Below are 18,486 nucleotides of genomic sequence, written 5' to 3' on the forward strand. Positions count from 1 at the left end.
CCGCGCCCGTGCAGCCTTCGGTCTGGACGCAGCCCCAGGACGTGAGATGTGTGTGCTTCCCTCTTGGCTACTGGGGGACCTCAGCCCTACGCCTACGGCGACTGCGGTCCGTCACTCACGGGGACCGCGTCCCATTTGCCCGTGGGGGCCATATGCTCTCACCCACTGGGGTCGCGGCGCCTTGCAGATGGGAACCAAACACGGCCCTTCCTCTCCCGTGCGGGCCGTGCACCCTCAACCCCGGGGACTCCGACCTCTCTCCTTCGGGGACGGGACGGTACCGCAGCCCTGCGGGGCTCTCCTGGGGAGGAAGGCGGCCACTGCCACCTTGAGGCCGGCCCGGGCATCGTGTCCCCAAAGCGGGCAGCAGCAGCGGGGCCGCGCCGTGCCCGCGGTTCGGCAGCACGCAGATGCTCCCCATGGCTCCCCATGGCTTGGCAGAGCAGACGTCTGTCCTCAGTGTCTGTACGTGCACACTTCAGCGTCCTCCAAACCCTGAGGCTTTATTCTGAATGATAACAGCGCAGTGCACCCCATAGGACACAGCCTCAGGAGCAGCTGCTGCAGAGCAACTTGGGGAACACGGCCCCCGCAGGCTCATGGGCGTGCAGGGCCTCAAGGTCCCAACATCCAGTGGTCCCCATGTCCTGAGGGGCCTCAATGTGTCCTGTGTCCCCCCCGCTGGTAGGGCTCATCATGGTCTTTGCATTGCTTTCGGGAGGGAGGATGGAGACATGCGGTGACGCCCCGAGAGCATCCACACGACATCCATAGGAACTTCCTGAGACTTCCCAGAAGGGTGCAGCAGCCACTTACTGCTTGGCCAGGTCCACATCTGGGTGCTGGCCATAGCCAGGTGAGATGCTAACAGTGCTGGCAAGGGAACAACCGTGGGACATCTCCAGTCCCTCCTGTCCAGGTTTATGTGTTGGGTTTGGGGTGGGCTCAGTGCTGCCAGCTCCCCAAGGGGCTCCTGTGCACTTTGCCATGGTGCAGGGATGCGTGCAGGGCTGAGCACCTCAGCTCCCAGCATGTCTTACTCAGTGCCATCCCTGCACATGCAGCAAGAGACCCTGTGCCAGGAAGCCACTAATTGGAGACCCCCTGGGTGTCCATGAAGATCTGGGGACACACACTGGGTCTGTCTCTCCGGCTTCCTGCACCCTGCCTGGAGGGGGTTCACCTCTCATCCTCCCCCAGGTGCAGGGCTCTACTGGGGACCCTGGGGACAGCAGTGCCGCCCTGCTCCGTGCCTGCTGCTGCCAGCTCCAGGGCTGGGGGGTACCTGAAGACCTCAGTGCTGTCCCAGCCACGTGCACACAGCCCCTCCTCGCACTGCTGCACTCCAGCGTGGCCTGGCCCAGTGCCAGCGCTGCAGGACCTGCCACAGCACCACTGGGGAAAGAAGAACAAGGGAAGGCTTCAGCCCCGTGACAGCAGAAGTACCCACCTTTGTGTCCCCATCCTGCATGAACCAGGCACCCCAGCACTGCCACCCCTCCAGCCATCCATGCCCCATTGGTGGCTCTACAGTGTCAGCACTCTGCTTCTGGGGATGGCCCCGTAACCAAAATCCCATCCCACGGTTGTACCTCTCTGTGGTGGCCATGCTGGTGAGCGTTCATCCTATGCCCCGGCACCCCCCGGCAGCGTGGTGGGGGTGGCTGAGGGGCACTGTGGCTCTGATGCAGCAGCATTTGGTGGCCGTCCCCTTCACCCCTGGGGGCCATGCGTTCCAGCTGGCTCATGCAGGTGGCCATGTGCAGCGCCGTCAGTGAGCAGTCGCCCTTCTCTGGCACATCCCTCGCCAGGACGGCCGATTTGGGGCGCTTCTGCCTGCCCACACCAGGAGGACTTAGCAGGGACCTGCAGGGTGAGGGCAAAGGGGCCCGTGTCTGGGGGGGACCCCGCATGGGGCTGTACTCCTGTGTGTCTGCACCCAACGCCCACGTGGCGGGCAGTCCCTCGAAGATGAAGTAGGCCGGGTTGGTGTAGCTGCTGGTCACCTCTGGGAGACTGCGGGGACGGCTCCTGCAGGGCACAGCATCACCGGGCTCAGCACCACCTGGGGATGGGGCACGGGGATGGACCCCAGCCTGAGGGGGTACCTGAGGAGTGGCTTGGGGCACAGCGGGGAGTCCTCTGCTGGAGCATCCTCCTCCTCCTCCTCAAAGCTGATCCACTCTGCAGAGCACAGAAGCGTCACTTCTCCCCACGTGGGCGCATGGCAGCAGTGGGGTGGCACGGTGGCACCTTACCATAGAGCCTCTCGCGGGTGCTGCGCCTGTCCTTGGGGACGCGGACCTTCATCCAGCCCCGCATGGAGCCCGTCTCCTCACCACGGTGGAAGAGGAAGGTCTCAAACTGCTGGGCCATGCTGCCGATCATCGACCGCATCGCGATGCAGCACTCGCCTGCGCATGAAGCACGGTGAGCCCCACACCCAGCAGCACCCTGCCCACGTCCCCATCCCGTGCGCACCATACGACTCGCAGCTCTCCGTGCCCTTGATGCTGAGGAGCAGGTGCTGGTCACCCAGGTACTCCAGGTCGGGCAGGATGGGGTTCAGCTGCATGAAGTGAGAGGGGCAGGGTGGTAAGGCGTGTTTCTGTCCTCGGGGGGGTGATCACATCACGCCAGGCAGGAGGGATGGGAACGAGGAGGCGGGAGGATGCTGAGCCCTCCCCGCTGTGCATACCACGGGCAGCTGCTTTGCTGACCAGCACATCCTGAGGAAGCCGGGGACGTCGCAGCTCTGCGAGGTGTTCTCCCCACTGCGCTGTGCCTCTGCCAGGGAAGAGCCATGGGGACAGCTCCAGACCCATGCCAGGCACCGAACCCCCCTGCCCTGCACTGCAGCCCCAGGGCACCTCACCCTCCAGGCAGTAGGAGTGGAACTCGATGTAGCACTTGCTGCGGCTGGCAGTTTTGACGATCACCTCGATGCTGTCCCACTCGATGCAGGCCAGGGGCTCGGGACCAGTGCCAGGAGCTGCAAGACATAGGGGTTGTCAATGGGGGCCGAGTCCCAGCGGGGGCAGACCACATCCCCTTGTCCTTACCCTTCTTGGGCACAAACTGCGACGTCACACCCACCTCAAAGGTGGCAAAGACGGGCGAGTGGTCGCTGGTGACGATGTCGTCAGTGCAGCCTGGCATGGGGAGAGGCATCTGGTGGGCTGCCAGAGCCGTGGGACTGCACCAGGCTCAGCCCCATCCCCAGGTGCCACTCACCATAGGAGCTGCAGACCAGGTGGGTCTCTGGGAGAGACTTCCAGAGGATACGGTCACACCACGAGGGGACATTGATCCTCATCTAGGAAGGAGAAAAGCAGCCACTACAGGTGTCCTTTTATGCTCAGGATGCTTTCTCCCAGCCCTGCTTCTTCCTCACCACCAAAAAAAAAATGTAAAGAGTGGCCCTAAAGCTTCACCTCTCCCAGGGGAAGGCTGAGCACCCTGTCCAGCACCATCTGTCCCCCTGTCCCCATTCCCCATCTGTGTCCACATGTGGGAACTCACCCCTGTGGTCTTGAACTTCTGCCACATGTAGCTGTCCCGGGAGCCCCGCTCATACCGGTAGGTGGGTGGGAAGGAGATGTCACCCTCACCTGGGAACCGAGACACACAGGTGACATGAGGCCAGAATCTCTGACTGTCCCCAGAGGTGCAAACTGCTCCTATAGGGTCATGCCCTGAGTGTCCCCATGCCCACATGCTCCCAGTTGTGGGGACACTGCCCAGGAGAGGCTCATGATGCGCATGACTTTCCCCAGGCTTTTGGCACCTCGCACAGAGCCGTGCAGGGACACAGTGCTGGAGGTGGCACTGGCAGAGGGCTGAGGTCCCTGGGTGCCACTGGGGCAGGCGGCAAACAGCCCAGCAGCCGCACACTCACGGAACTGCAGGAACACCTTGTTCTTCTCCCGCTCCAGGTTGAGTTGGTCCATGGCTAGGAGGATGTCAAACTCCTTCTTAGTGATGTGGGTCAGGATGTCCTGAGCAGGCACAGAAGGAGCGGTGAGCACTGGTCCCGGCACCCTGAGCCCAGCTGCCCATAGACACACACCTGCACATCCATATCCAGGCGGTAGTTGAGGTCCCCGAACCAGAAGAGGTGGGTGAAGCGCAGCGTGAGGTCGAAGGCGCTGAGCCGCTTGTCGCCCAGTGCCAGCGAGCGCAGGATGTCACTGTAGTTCTGGTTCCGCCTATGCCGTGCGGAGGGGACGGCAGCCACATGTCAACCAGCGTGGGATAATCGTGGGGCCACCCCCTGCCTCTGAGGCAGGAGGGGGATGGGGTAACCCCACACCAGTCCACCCCACGGTGTCCCCATCACCTGTGGGTCTTCTCGCTGCCCGAGGCCAGGTGGCAGTTAACAAAACCAAAGGACGTCCCATTGAAAAGAAAGGAGACACCCACGGCCCCCTTGTTCCCTGTGGGGACGCCGAGCTCAGGGGGCGTGGGGGTGCCATGGGGCAGCCCCCCAAGCTCAGTATCCCCATCTCTTCCCTACCCAGAGTGTTGGCAATCCCTGTTTTGACGCTGGAGGTGTGGACGTGGCTGATGCGCCGCTTGTGCTCTGGCTTCACCAGCACCACCATCTTGATGCTCCAGAGGCACTGCAGGGCCACCTGCGGGACGGGGCAGTCAGCCCGCCCACCCCCCACACAACAGGAAGCCAAAGCATCCCCAGAAGTTGGCCGTTACCACTTGGTAGTCGATGGCCATCAGCGTCTTCAGGGAGGCACGCAGGAAGTCGACCCACTCGCGGTCACCCAGGGAGTTCTCCTGCGTGCCGATGACGTAGATGTCGTGTGGGATGCAGGCGGTGGTCTCGTCCTGTGTGTGTCCCAGGCCCCTCGAGGTCAGCCAGGAGGCGAGGGAGCGGGGTGGCGGTGTGCTGCCTGGGGATGGGCACAGTGGGTGAATGCCTCGCACCCTCCTTCACCCCAATACCAGCATCACACCAGCACCGTGGTCCACCCATGCACATCTCAGACCTGCGAAGCCCTCCAGGTATTCATGTCTCCAACAGCAACGGGGCAAGCAAACTCCAAACCCCAAATGGCCATGATGGGGTCTTCTACAGCCTCCCCCTCCCAGCGAGGACCAGCTCACACCTTGCCTGTCCTAAGGCAGCTCCCTGCAGACCCTTCCCGACCGTCCCAGGTTTGCAGTGGGCTGTGAAGATCCCCCAGGATGACATGACCTTATCCAGGTCCCTTACCCATGTTCCACGTCCCGACATAAATTGAGATGAGGTCAGGTTCATCCAGGTTGGAGTGTTGGATCTTCATCAGCTGCAGCAGCTGGCAAAAGGCTTCTCGCTTCTGGGGACGAAACAGGGGGCTCAGGGCACACATAGGGGGTCTCAGGGGCTGGACCCAGGTGTAGGGGAGCACAGAAGCCTCAAAGGCAGGATCAGGGGGGACATCAGCACCCAGGTGCCAGAGCTGACAGAGGGCTGACCTTGATCTCTAGAGCACCTATTCCCTGCATGGCTAAATAATGGCTCTGTATTCCCAAAACAGCCTCTCTGAGGAGGTGGGGGGAGAGAGGCTGGAAGACATCCCCCACAAAGCCACCCACACGGCTCACCTTTGCACTGGGGAAGACAAAGTCCTTGCTCAGGCTCCTCTGCAGGTCACGGTTGTACACCAGCCTCACCTTGCTCTGCACGCTCTGGTACTTGATCAGCTGCAGGACTGAACGTGGGGCATGAGGGGCGCAGGGGGACCCCCTGTCCCACGGCACATGGCATGGGACAGAGCTCAGCATGCAGCCCATCCCATGGAGTCAGGCCCAGCCCAGCAAATGCCTCATGCGGAGAACTGAGGTCAGCAGTCTCTTACTTTTGTCCTGCGGGATGACCTCCTCTGGGGACCCACCGCCCCTCTTGGTGATGGTCACTGTGCCTTCCTCCACATCCACTGTCAGGGCTGCGCGCTGCGACTTGCCCACCTTCACCTGCAGCGTGGACAGGGGGGTTCCTGGGTCGGTCCCCACACATGGGTGACAAAGACACCAGGGCCACACTGTGTCCCCTATTCTCACCTCGAAGCACTGCGTGGCCATGGGCTTGGTGTCTGGCAGTGGGGACACGGGGCTGGGCAGTGCCAGGTTGTGCCGTGACACCGTGTCCTGCAGTGACATCAGCACCTGCCAGCAGGAGGGGAGAGAGATGGGGATGTGGTGGGTGACAGTCTGGGGGTGGCTGAGGTGCCCAGACTAGGGAGATGCTGTCACTGGGAGTATGGGGTAAGGGGCCCTAAGCACGGGGAGAGGCTGGGGGTGCATGGCTGTGCAGCTGAGCAGCAATTTGCTGGAGGGATTAATTAGCTGAGGAGTTGGCCAAGCACGGCAAGGAGCTGGCAGCATGTGGGCACCTTCTTCTCCAGTGATGAGAGCAGGTGGTTGACAGCTGAGATCTTGCTGAGGAGCAGCTCCAGATCAGGACTGCTGGCTGAAAAACCCTGGGGAGGATGACTGGTGCTGGTGTTGTGTTCAGGATGTGCCCAAGGCTGGCAGGGAATTGCTCCCCCCTCCTGCACTGGCAGCACATAACTCCTTGTCCCCAGCGGGGATCTCATCCCCTCCGCTGTGCTCAGAGAGCAACACAGGGCATGCAGGACCCTCAGGCACTAAAACCACCCATACCCCCCGCACTGGGATGAGCCCACGGGGATCACCTGCTCCCTGGCTGGACTGCGTGGGGACACGGGGGGATCAAACACTCTGGCCAGAGTCTCCAGCCCTGCCAGCGTGAAGTCGATCTCACTGCAGAGAGACAGAAGAGCATGAGAGCTGGGGATGCACAGGGACAGGGAGGACAAGCAGGCGGCCCCTCAGCCCTGCCCTCCTCCTGCCATCCCCGTGCCACTCACCTGTGCAGCGCCCGGCAGGCGGTGACGAGAGCAGCACTGAGATGGCGCAGCTGCGGGTGCCCACTGCGCAGGGCAGCCAGGTCCAGCGGCAGGTGCTGTGCCAGGTAGTCAGCCATGAAGCCCATGAAGTCACTGGACGGGCTGCAAGGAGGGGCAGTGGCTGGGAGCGGGGGTGCCCGAGCTCAGAGAGGTGCCAGCCCTGGGCACGGCGCTCGGGATTTGCAAACCACGGGGAAAGGCATCTTGTGCACTGCTGCAGCTCCAGCATGAGCAGGGCTGGATGCGGGCAGCCGCCCTTAAGAGCATCCTCTTGGTCTTGAGTTCTCGGGATGTGCCACCTCCACCCTGCTGTGCTGTGCCCACCCCAGTGCCCCCGAGGAGCATGTTACCTGCTGTGGACCTGCTCCTGAAGCCTCAGCTGCAGCTGCTGTGAGATGTGGGGATGGGTGGGGGGAGCACCAGGCCCCGTGCTCCCCCCATTAACCCCGGCAGGCACCATGCTGCCCACATGGCCGCCTCTTCCATCCTCCCCATCTGTGGGCACAGACCCCAGCTCAGCACCATCACCTCTCTGCCGGCAGCCCCAACCCTTTGCCCCCATGCCCTCACCAGAGTCCTCGTCAGCTGCTTCCCGGAGCCGGTGCACGGGGTAGAGCAGAGGTGTCACCAACCCATTGTTGGGCTGCTGGTAGGCACTGATCAGCTCGGGGAGGCTGCGGAAGCACTTGGCCTGGATACCCTGGATGGTCTGGGTGGGCAGAGAGGATGGTGGCCACCGTGTCCCCCCATCCACACGCCAGACACCCCCATCCAGGTTCATTGCTAGGGTGGGCAACGGGGGATGCTCTGCACACCCTCATAGCAGGGACAGTGACAGAGAGGGGACGACATATTCACAAAGCCTCCCCCATATGCAGGAGCAGTGGGCGGCTGTGGGGCTACCCAAGTGGCATCGTTCCCAGGCAGCTGTGCTGCAGAAAGGGTCGGTGCAAAGCTCGCACATCCTGTGCTGCTGCACTTATGCAAAAAGCAAACCGCACCGCTCGCCACGTGCGGGAAACTGCAGGCTGCGCCTCGCCGTGTGCTGTGCAGAAGTTGGAGGTGGGGGTGAACGCCCCCTTCCCTGCGCACTGCTTCCAGCACCCACCTGGACAGAGAGCAGCCCCTCCTCGTCGGGCAGGATGCGGTAGGTGTGGACGTGCCGCTGGAACCTACAGGAGAGCGGAGCGTCTGCACCCCGTGCACTTTGCAGGCAGAGGGACTGAGCTCCTGCTTTGGGTAATGAAGCTGTCACCTTGTGCCCACCCCGGGGTGCCCCATGCCCCATGTTCCTCAGCACCATGTGTCTGCCATTTGCACCATGCACCTGGTCAGGAAAGCCGCAGCGAACCGGGTGCATCCTTCCAAACCCGCAGAAGCGCTGCGTATGCATCTCCAATGCATCTGTGCGGTATGTCCCCCGGTTGTAGGGGGGATCCACCTCAGCCCCAACCCCGTGCCTCTGCCAGCAGCAGTGATTTAGGTGCTGGGGCTGCTCAAAGTGGCAGCTGAGAAGTTAACAGCAGGCACCGTGGTCTGGATGCCGGCGCGCCAGAGGCTGGACGCAGAGGGGATGTTTGTATTCACACAGAGAGGGCTGTGCTGGCCACTTCCTCCACCCCACGCAGGGGCCAGGCAGGCACCCAGATGCACCCGAATGTGGGCAGCCCCACAGGGCACAGCGTGCTGCCCCATGGATGTGGGGTGGGAGCTACGCAGGGCCCCCCGCCCCAGACTGAGCTGGGCATCACCGAAAAAGCCCCATCGCAGAGAGTTGAGCAAAGCAGAAGTGATAGCTGCACCCTGCACACATCCTTTTTGCTGTCAAATGATTTGCAGCCCCAACCCTGCCTTGCTGTCACGCTACTCCAGCCCCCACCCTGCTGCAGGGACTGGGGACAAGAAAGAAGCAAAGGGCAGAAATAAGGCAGAACTCACAGGAGGCACAGGGCGTACGCCCCTGCGATGGACTCACTGTCCCGCACCAGGAAGCAGCCGTCCCGCCCAGCCTTGGCCAGCAGCTCCTCAGCCACCACCCTGCTGATGTCCCGGTGGTACCAGCTTGCTGCTGCCATCCTCGTGGGTGGCACAATGTCAGCTACACTGCGTTGCGTCCCCCACCCCACATGGGCTGACTGCCAAGGAAGGTGAAGGTGGGGGCCCAGAGCATGGGGGTCCCGATGGGCGATGTGCAGCTCCTCCTCATAGGGTACCCCGCATTGATCCCTCCAGCTGGGCAGTGCAGCAGGAGTGGGTCTGGGGGGGCTGTGGGGTGAAGCTGGGGCTCCGGGTGCTCCTCATCATGGGTGGCTGCAGCCTGCAGGGTGCAGGGGGGCAGAGAGGGGCAGATCAGGAACCCGCGGCAGCATCATCCCACCAGCATCCTGCCCTGCTGCACCACAAGCATGAGGCCACACGGGCATCCCGGCGGCACATGGGACCCCGTATGTCATCAGAGGTACTCACCGTCCCTCGCAGACATGGCACTGCACACCCTGTGCCCCCACCGCCCGTCCCCTGCAGCCAGGCCCACCACTCGCCGTCCCCGCTCTGCACTGCTGTGCCTGCCCACACTCTTCCTCCTTTACACTCTGTTCACCCCGCGTGTGGGACAGCCTCCTCGCTCCTCCTCCCACTCCAGCCCTGCTGGAAGGGGGAAGCCGGCAACCATGCCGTGCCCCAAGCACAATGGGGGCTGCCCAAGCACGGGGTTCCCACCAGCACCCTGCTCCCATCCAAGCCCTGAGCCCCACCCCTCAGTTGTACCCAGTGGAGGGGATGGAGGGCTGCATGGCATCACTGTGCTGTGCCGGGGCTGGCAGTGATGGGGATGCGTGCACATAGGGGTACTGCTGCAATGTGGGGCTGAGCTCCAGCCTTGCGTGGGCGAGAAAAGTAGATGCCTGCTGCTGCATTCATTTACTCTGCGTGGAGGTGCCCTGGCTTCAGGGAGAAGGGAAGTGAGGGACTCAGGGAGGGCATGGGGACCATCACACCGAGGTTTTGCTCCTCTTGCCATGCAGTAATCAGACCCCACGTGCCAACAGCTGCACAGGGCAGCTGCCAACAGGGCTGCATTAGGGTGATTAGCACCACGGCACTGTTAATTACAGACAAGCTGCAGCCACCATCTGCTGCAGGAGAGATGGGATGGGGGCTTCACCACCCACGCCAGCCTGGTTCCCTCCTGCTCTCTTTGCACGATTTGCTCCAGGCAGTTTACAAGACCAGCACGTGGGCACCCCCTGCAGCAAGCAGCGCCAGGCACAAGGACATCCCCACCACCCTCTGCACAAACCTCTCCAAGGCATCCCCTGAGCTCCTGGAGCTGAGGAGGAACCTGGCCACCTCAAGTGGCCACCAGCTGGTTTGGGGCAGCAGCTACGGGCCGGTGGCATTCCCATCCCTCAGCCCATGCCAAAGACAGCTGCATGGCGTGGGGCACAGTGAGCGGGGACTCCACCACCTGGAGACCCTCTCCCACCAGCACTGCTCTCGGTTGTTACTTAACCATTCCCGTGGCTGCGGGTCCGGCGGCAGGCAGGATTAGTGCTGACCACAGCGCCTAATCCAGCTCAGGGCAAGAAGGCACGGCGCTGCCAGGGGCTTTGGGATATCGTTGCTGTCTGTCTGTCTGCACCCATCAGATCATCCTGCGGCAGTGTGTGCATGAGTGGAGCTGCACGCAGCACGGGGACCCACAGGTAAGGCTTCGTGCTGTTCATCAAATAGGAGATCATCGCCCAGCCATACACCCAACACAGGGATGGTGGGGCTGCAGACCCCGGTGTCCCATTGCCATGCTGCAGCCACAGCAACGCGAGTAGGCACCCAGATGGGGCTGCACCCAGACCTCCACCACTGGGAAGGTCACAGTTCACGTGGCCCCTGCCCTTGGCAGAAATAGTGCTCACTAATCTGCAGCGTAAGCAGCTCTTTGCGTGCAATTAAAGAGATCACAAGTCCCGGCCCCGGTCAGCATGTGCTGGCAGCCACAGCCCCGCACTGCTGTGTGCTCAGTGGGGTGGTTGTGGGGTGTTCCATCCCCACCAGCCGTGTGTGTGTCCCCACCGCTGCGGGACAGCAGTCCCCAGCATGGACCCACTTGACACTCTCGCAGTCTTCTTACTTGCAGATGTGCACCCTGAATTAACAGCATGTTAACCAGATCAGATGAGGCCAGCCTGCAGCGTTATGAAATGACCACAGGACGGAGCCTGGCGAGGGAGCAGCCCTCGTGGGTGTGCTCACACCATCACCTTGTGAACCACTGCTCCTGTGCCTCCTCCTCCCTCCTTGTCCCTTCGGTTCTTATTCCCCCTCCACCACCTGTCTGTGTGCTGAGGGCAGGATCGGGGAGGCAGGGATGCACCCACTGCTCACTGCCCAGGGATCGATCCTGGGGGGCTCAAGGTCCTTCCCAAGGTGGCACAGCTGTCCCATACCCACAGCAGGATTTAGGAGGTGCCTGGCCCCATCTTGGCAGCCCCGCAGGGTGCACGAGGGAGGAACCCAATGGGGCAGCCCCTTCCCTCCCTTCCGCTGTCCCCATCCACCACCATGTGAGGACCTGCATCTGCCTGCCGGGCGCTTCCACCCCAATTACCATCACTTCACCCCTAAGCTTTACCAATCTCCGTAATCTGCTTTCCCAGTGCTCCAGCCACCACCCCATTTATAGCCCACTCTTACTCACAAAGCATCTCCCTGGTTAAGAAACTAATAGGATTCCAGCCCCAAAATACCTCTCCCATGGTGCACGCGCACACACGGCGCGCCCCCAGCCAAAGCCTGGTGGGCGAGATCCGGGGCGGGAGCGGGCGGCTATAAGAGGCCGCAGAGCTGGGAGCAGCCGTGGTGAGCGGGTGGCAGCAGGACGAGCAGGAGAGGAAGAGGAGAGCGTGCATCCGAGCCCAGGTGAGTGCTGCTGTGCTGCATGGGCAGGGATGTCGGCGCTGCAGTGGAGGCTGGAAGGAGGGAGGCCTGGGGCTGGGTGGGTTTCAGTATGGGTGTAGGCATCCTTAGTGCAGGAGGGCTTGGCCGAGCCAGGAATCTCAGTGCCCGTTCTCGGAGCTCCGGCACACAAAGGAAGACTTCAGCTCTTCTCTCCTTTCTCTCCTTTCATCCTCCCTTTCCCCATCACCCAAATCCTGCTCCCTCAGCGCCTCTGGCTGGTGCTCCCAAGGAACCCTATGGATGAGGATGCCCAAGCCCCACAGCCCACCTGAGGCCATCCCAGAGCCCATGTTTGGGACTGACCCTTTGTTTTCCCACGGGGAAGAGCATCGTCATCTTCCCTCCACTCACTCCCTATCGCTTTTTCCCTTCTCTCCACCATCTCTGGTTACATAAAGGAGTGATTCTGCCCACGCGCCCCTGGGGCTTAAAATCTTGCCTGGCCTTAAGCCCAGCTGATGTCAGAGCAGCCTAAGTTTAAGAAGCAGAGCTCATCCCTTCTGATCTCCCCACAAATCAGCCAACAATCAGCGAGATATTTGCACTTTAATTCTGGATGCTGGGGCTGAGCAAGCAAAAGGCAGCAGCCCCCGAGGGGAGCTCCGTCCTGTCCCACTGTCGGCTCTGGGGTTGTCAGTGAGTGTGGGATGGGGCTCTGAATGGCTCTGGGCTCCCCTGCCCATGGTTTCCTCACTCTCCTGTGAGTGAGGACAATGAGCGCATTCCTCCTGGTGGGTGATGGCAGCAAATTTCCAGCAGCTGCAGTCTCCAGCAGCTCCACCACTGGGTTGTACCCCCAACCCCGCAAAGTCCCGAGGAGGCACGGCAGCCCTGGATGCACATAGAGCATCTGAGCCCTGCTGAGCCTCCAGCCGTGCTGCTCACAGTGCCAACCCCCAGGAGGGCCATTGCCAAGGGCTCTGCAGAGCAGTGGTGCACGAACCATTGAGTCCCCATTGCTGGTGATGGCCAATGGGTGTCCTGTTCCCACCTCCAGCATTTCCCCCATCTCTCCATGCAGGTTCCTGTCTGTGTGGCACCTGACTTACAATGGCAGAAGGATCAAAGTAAGTGTAAGGCCACATGCTGAGGGTCTGTGCTGTGAGCCCATGGGACACCGAATCCCAAGGCTGGGACATACCTGCCTGCCTGGGCACAGCTCCTGGGGATGCTCCTCTCTGGGGAGAGGGCAGCGCTGCCCCCAGCCTCACCACCGTCTGTGTGCTTTTCCTGCAGGGTATTCAAGAAGACCAGCCCCAACGGGAAGGTGAGTCCATCGGGCACCTATGGCTCTGTCCCCAGCATGGGTGAGCCCCATGGTGAGGCTATGGGGGCTTCCCCTCAGTATGGGGGACAAGGGACGCAGCCCAGGTTGCCATTCCCTTTGCAACCTCCTGATTTTCCTATGCCTGTTATGGTGCCATCACCGGGATCACTTTTCAAAGCAAGTGTTTCAAAAAACACACACAATTCCTACAATGAGATGCCTGCTTCTAACGCCAAACACCTGCAGCATGGCAGAGCTCAGCACCCACTAACCTGACGTGTTGTTTCCATTTGCCATGGGCTCCTCCAGCTGTCCATCTACCTGGGGAAGAGGGACTTTGTGGATCACGTGGAGTCGGTGGATGCCGTGGGTGAGTGGGGTCCCCGGGGTGTGGGGGGCAGTGAGTGGCCTCAAACGTGGCTCTGTGGGGAGGGAAGTGTGAGGGCAACTCCAGAGGAGCAAACATCCCATTTTCCTACAAATATCTTTAAAGCAATACTTATAAAGCAAAATTCCTTTGCAATTGAGCCCTGTGAGGGGAGATGCTGAAGGAGGTGTCACCATCCCCATGCAGGCAGGTCCCCTGGAGGCAGCTCTCCTGGCCTCCTCCTGGCTGAGCATTTTGACTTTAGAATGCAGTACTCTCACCAGGACCTTCCAGCACGCCCAGTTCACCACCCCCTCTCTCCTGTTATTTGCAGATGGCGTCTGCCTCATCGACCCGGAGTACCTGAAGGACAGAAAAGGTATTAAGGCACAAAAACCCATGTTACACAGGGCAGGGACAATCCCCCTGCAGGCAGCCATGCCTTGAAGAGATGCGATGAATCTCGTTAACTTCACTCTTGGCGTCTGAGATCTGCTTTTAATGCCAACGAGTGACAAACACAGCTTGTCTTTCTTTCCTCCTTTCCCAACCCTTCCCCTGTGCCTTGCCCTCCCGGCACCCCCCCGTTCTCACTGCTCCCAGTGTATGTGACGCTCACGTGCGCCTTTCGCTACGGCCGAGACGACCTGGATGTCATTGGACTGACCTTCAGGAAGGACCTCTACGTCCTGACCACGCAGATCTTCCCACCGGTGCCTGAGCAGGTGCCCAAAACCCTCACCTCTCTGCAGGAGAAGCTGCTGAAGAAGCTCGGCGAGAACGCCTACCCCTTCACCTTTGAGGTAGGGGCTGCTCGGTGCTTCCCAACCATGCATCTCTATGGGGATCACCCTTGGGCACGCTCTCTGTCTGCTCTCTGTCTCTGTTCTGCCCAGATTGCCACCAACTTGCCCTGCTCGGTCACCCTCCAGCCGGGACCGGATGATGTGGGAAAGGTCAGATGCTGTCCCAGCCTGTCCTTCTCTCAGGCTGTTTCTCTCTCGTGGGGAAGAGGTTGGAAGGGATGGACGGCTGGAAGCAGGGCTGGGATCTGCAGGGATGTGGTGGGGGAAGGAGGGGAACAAATCTGAACGTCGTGCAGCTCAGAGCCTCTTTGTAACCCAACGTTTCCTCCCAGGCCTGCGGTGTGGACTTCGAGGTCAAAGGGTTTTGTGCTGAAAACCTGGAGGAGAAGATTCACAAGCGGTATTTGAGGGGAACTCTCATCCTTTCCCACTGCCCTGAAACTGAACAACTGCATCTGGGGGTGATCACCTCAGGAGCTGAGCCAAGGCTGCAGTGCCTGCTAGTGTGCTTGGGTTGGGGACTTTGCCTAAAGGAAGGGTGACTGTCCCTATGCCTGTGCCCACCCCATCCTAAGAGCAGTCTGTAGACTGCACTGTTTGAATGGAGGAATTGAGATGCCCCCATAGACAAGCCACGTGTGCCCAGGGAGGCCAAGGGGTGACAGCTTCTCGCCCTGCAGGAACTCAGTGCGCCTTGTCATCCGCAAGATCCAGTTTGCACCCATGAAGACAGGCCCCGGGCCCAAGTCAGAGACCACCCGGCAGTTCATGATGTCTGACAAGCCCCTGCACCTCGAGGCCACCCTGGAAAAGGAGGTCAGTGGGGGGCTGTTCCCAGATCCTGCTACCACGTGCATTCCCAGGGATGGGGACCGGGACTTCTTTGTCCCCAACCCCACTTGCTGGCCACGTGATTGAGCTTCTTCTGACTGCAGATCTACTACCATGGAGAACCCATCAACGTGACCGTCAATATCAACAACACTACCAACAAGATAGTGAAAAAAATTAAGATTGCAGGTGAGAGGAGCTGTCCCAGAACCACCGTATTGGGTTGGAGATGGGGAATGTGGGCCTGGGTCTCTGCCACCATGCCAATGCTGCTCCCTCCCGTCTGCCTCCAGTTGATCAGATCACAGATGTGGTTCTCTATTCACTGGATAAATACTCGAAGACTGTGTGCATGGAGGAGATCAAGTGAGTAAAAAGGAGCTGGCAGACAGAGCTGGGGAGAGGAGGGAGGGAGAGAAAGAGAAGCTGGTGGTGATGATGGTTTTACACTGAGCAAGATCAGGGTTAGAAGTGCAAATGTGAAGAAGCGGAGGAGAGGGAAGGCTGCAGACAGTGAGACCCCAGTCTGAACCGGGGGACGTCCCTGGGGGAAGGTGCACAGCTGTCCCCAGGCTGCTTCCTCTCCTCAATTTGCATCTTGAGCCCAGCCACAGTCAGATGAAGACCGTGCTCCTGAGAAAGAGGACTGAGAGCAAAGGTGGGAAGGCAGAAAAAAAGAAGTGGTTGTGGGAAGGAACAAAAGAAGGAAATGAGCCCAGGCAGCTGCACGGGGAGGGGAGGATGGGGCGGGATGGCCTCACACTGGCACGGAGCTGAGCACCAATAAGGGAGTGCTGGGTGCCGGCTCTGAGCTCTCCTCTCCTGACCCTTCTAGTGAGAATGTGGCAGCCAACTCCACCTTCTCCAAAACATACTCTGTCACCCCCACGCTCTCGGCCAACCGTGAGAAGCGAGGCCTGGCTCTCGATGGCAAGCTCAAGCATGAGGACACCAACCTGGCCTCCACCACCATGTAAGAGCCTCTGCATCCACCAGTGGTGCACTGGGAGCAAATCTCAGCTCAGGCACCCCAGGTGGCCTCCAGAAGCTGTGGCCCTCAGCCACTGACCATCCTTCCCTTCTTTCTGTCTGCCACATTGCTTTGCTCTGTTCCCATACATCTTAGTGCACCCCACGTCAGTACAATTGCTGTGGGGCTGCACCTCACAGCTCTGCTCTGCCTCTCTCCTAGCCTGAGACCCGGCATGGACAAGGAGGTGCTGGGGATCCTGGTGTCCTATAAAGTGAAGGTCAACCTGGTGGTGTCCCGAGGAGGGTGAGCTCTGTGGGCGCAGGCAGCAGGGATACCTTCTTGGGTCGTGCTGTGGGGTCTTGTTCCACTGGGCTGGTGACAAGAGGAAGGATGCAATGAGAAGGAGCTCACGCTGCGGGCTCCTTTTTCCCTGCCCATTTCTGAGGACTGTGGGGGGCAGTTGGGGTCCGTATCATCCCCTTTGTTCCCATCACTACTGCCCTTCACTGATTTTAAAGCATTTGATTTCAAAGCAAAAGACTGACACCCTTCTCCTCTTCCTTTGCTGACTTTTTTTCCCTTCTCTCCATGGCCACAGCATCCTGGGGGATCTCACTTCCAGGTGAGGAGGGAGCTGCTCGCAGTGCTCAGTGCCAGCACAGTGCGGAGCTAGGGCCAGCATTGTGCAGCATTGGGTGGGTTCACTGAAGGAAGTGCTTCTCCTTCCAGTGATGTTGGTGTTGAGCTGCCCATCATCCTGATGCACCCGAAGCCTGTGGATGGTGAGTAGCACCCGACATGCTGCAGAAACACCAGGGAAGAAAAGGTAGATCCTGTTCAGGGGGGAACTGATAGGACTGATGGCTCTGGAAAGTCCCAACTGGATGAAGTGCCCCAGAAAATGAGGCACGTGTGACTCATCAGCCATGTGCTGCTCAGGACCAGACAGCGTGCTGGAGGAGCAGCTCCGCTCCCTGCTGCCACCCACCCACAGCTGACTGTCCCGAAAAGCACCTGAGCATTGAGATGTCTGCTGAATGTCATTTCTGTATTAACTTGCACACATCTCTATTTCAATCCCTGCCTTCCCATGCTGTGCTTATAAATGGACTACACAGATAAGCCAAGGTAAGTTTACTTACACCTCAGGCTGTATTTCCTCCAACACACAAATCACATAAACCCATCAGACAGCGTGCTGCTCCATCCCATTTTGGGTGATGCAGGTGCTCTTGAATTAGAACATCCACGCCAGCAAGCCTTGTGCATGTCACAGCAGACAGCAAGGCATCCCCTACAGTGGCACACGTGACAGGACGGGGGTTGTAGGCCTATTCCTGGCAGCAATGCCCCATAGCTCTCACAGCCCCAAGAATCTGGTTCTGTGTTTGCTAACAGCCTGCACTGGGGCTCCAGCATGGGGGCGTGGGGCTCTCACACTGCAGAGCAGCACCGCCTCAGCTCAGCAGGCACACAGCGGCTTACAGAGAAGAAAAGCTCTTGGTTTGCCCCTGCCATCACACCCTGTAGATTTCACCAGGTCATTTAATATTCACACATTCCTGGAATTGCTTTTGCTGACTCTTCCTCTCCATCTTTTCCTTTTGTGGCTCTCCCTCGCTGTCACCCGCTTGCCTTTTGCAAGGAGGTAACGAACCCCTCAGTCACCACTTTAGCTTCCTTCCCCTCCCTTTCCCCCTTGACGGTGTAAAACACTGCCTTGAAGTAAACCACCCAAAGCTGCTGGCCCTCCCCCGGCTCCCCAGCTCAGCCCCAGCTCCTGAGCCATCCCAGCTTGCACCCGGCACCAGGGCTGCAGGCCTGCAGGGTGGCAGCGGCGGGAGCTGGATTTTGGGTGGGATTTAATCATTTCAACCCCCCCCCACTCCCTCCAGCGAGGAGGACATCGTCATCGAGGAGTTCGCCCGCCAGAAGCTCAAGGGAGAAAAAGACGATGAAGACGAGAAGGAGGAGGGCGAGAAGGAGGAGAGCTGAGCCGCCCGCAGACGGAGGCACCGGGGGATGTAGGCCTCATAGCACCCCCACCCTGCCCCCCCTCAGCCCCAGAGTGCCCCATAGGTGCCCTCCCGCCCCGGCGCTGCGGTCGGGGCGTCGATAGGCCCCACCGCCCACACTGAGCGCGGAGCTCCGGCGCTCACACGGCCCAGCGGCGGCCCCGGGCGCTGTCTCGTTCGTCACCGGCCTGAATTACGCGATGTTTTCGGTGCGTTTATAAATAAACCGACACGAAACGGGAAACAACCGCTTTGTAGAACCGCTGCAATAGGGTTGGACTCGCGGCCGCCGCCAGGGGGCGCAGAGTCGCGCCGGTGACGCCATCGCGGCGGCGGCAGAAGTGA

The 18,486-nt window shown here is 60.4% G+C and overlaps 2 protein-coding genes, 1 long non-coding RNA gene and 1 other non-coding gene across 8 annotated transcripts; 1 reads left to right on the forward strand and 3 right to left on the reverse strand.

Moving 5' to 3' along the window:
• Positions 1–484: 484 nt before the first annotated feature.
• INPPL1 (inositol polyphosphate phosphatase like 1) lies at positions 485–9,483 on the reverse strand. 2 transcript variants are annotated; one of them, XM_015278346.4, is made up of 27 exons: positions 9,393–9,483; positions 8,865–9,243; positions 8,035–8,098; positions 7,497–7,635; positions 7,277–7,421; positions 6,888–7,028; positions 6,693–6,780; positions 6,390–6,476; positions 6,058–6,162; positions 5,856–5,970; positions 5,602–5,708; positions 5,231–5,333; positions 4,711–4,907; positions 4,517–4,634; positions 4,340–4,436; positions 4,070–4,208; positions 3,899–3,998; positions 3,523–3,611; positions 3,235–3,316; positions 3,063–3,152; positions 2,876–2,992; positions 2,699–2,787; positions 2,482–2,569; positions 2,259–2,414; positions 2,109–2,184; positions 1,593–2,031; positions 485–1,395 (listed from the first exon to the last, which is right to left on the reverse strand). In XM_015278346.4, exons 2-27 carry the CDS (start codon positions 8,999–9,001, stop codon positions 1,180–1,182), a joined length of 3,324 nt encoding a protein of 1,107 aa, XP_015133832.2. In that variant the 5' UTR covers positions 9,002–9,243; positions 9,393–9,483; the 3' UTR covers positions 485–1,179. The 2 variants fall into 2 exon arrangements, 1 of the variants encoding a protein (XP_015133832.2); XR_005859737.2 differs by lacking the exons at positions 485–1,395; positions 1,593–2,031; positions 2,109–2,184 and having other exon boundaries at positions 2,361–2,414; positions 2,871–2,992.
• A 2,297-nt stretch (positions 9,484–11,780) lies between these two features.
• On the forward strand, positions 11,781–18,389 carry ARR3 (arrestin 3). Of its 2 annotated transcripts, XM_040699104.2 has the most exons (18): positions 11,781–11,843; positions 12,904–12,949; positions 13,119–13,149; positions 13,459–13,519; positions 13,851–13,895; positions 14,120–14,319; positions 14,413–14,472; positions 14,655–14,722; positions 15,003–15,138; positions 15,258–15,342; positions 15,447–15,519; positions 15,989–16,126; positions 16,346–16,429; positions 16,725–16,748; positions 16,856–16,908; positions 17,245–17,254; positions 17,772–17,774; positions 18,022–18,385. In XM_040699104.2, the coding sequence occupies exons 2-18, from the start codon at positions 12,933–12,935 to the stop codon at positions 18,119–18,121; spliced, it is 1,188 nt and encodes a 395-aa protein (XP_040555038.1). In that variant the 5' UTR covers positions 11,781–11,843; positions 12,904–12,932; the 3' UTR covers positions 18,122–18,385. The 2 variants fall into 2 exon arrangements, with proteins under 2 accessions (XP_040555038.1, NP_001091002.2); NM_001097533.2 differs by lacking the exon at positions 17,772–17,774 and having other exon boundaries at positions 17,245–17,255; positions 18,020–18,389.
• On the reverse strand, positions 12,415–18,480 carry LOC107052037. 3 transcript variants are annotated; one of them, XR_005859740.2, is made up of 4 exons: positions 18,286–18,480; positions 13,422–14,699; positions 13,024–13,112; positions 12,415–12,926 (listed from the first exon to the last, which is right to left on the reverse strand). It is a non-coding gene; the product is annotated as an uncharacterized LOC107052037 (long non-coding RNA). The 3 variants fall into 3 exon arrangements; XR_005859739.1 differs by lacking the exon at positions 18,286–18,480 and adding an exon at positions 16,672–18,026; XR_006939240.1 differs by lacking the exon at positions 18,286–18,480 and having other exon boundaries at positions 13,422–13,571; positions 13,798–15,681.
• Positions 17,050–17,146, reverse strand: MIR1586 (microRNA 1586). The gene has a single exon (NR_035072.1). It is a non-coding gene; the product is annotated as a microRNA 1586 (primary transcript).
• Positions 18,481–18,486: the final 6 nt, after the last annotated feature.

This window comes from Gallus gallus, chromosome 4, assembly GCF_016699485.2.
Source record: "Gallus gallus isolate bGalGal1 chromosome 4, bGalGal1.mat.broiler.GRCg7b, whole genome shotgun sequence".
Lineage (NCBI taxonomy): Eukaryota > Metazoa > Chordata > Aves > Galliformes > Phasianidae > Gallus > Gallus gallus.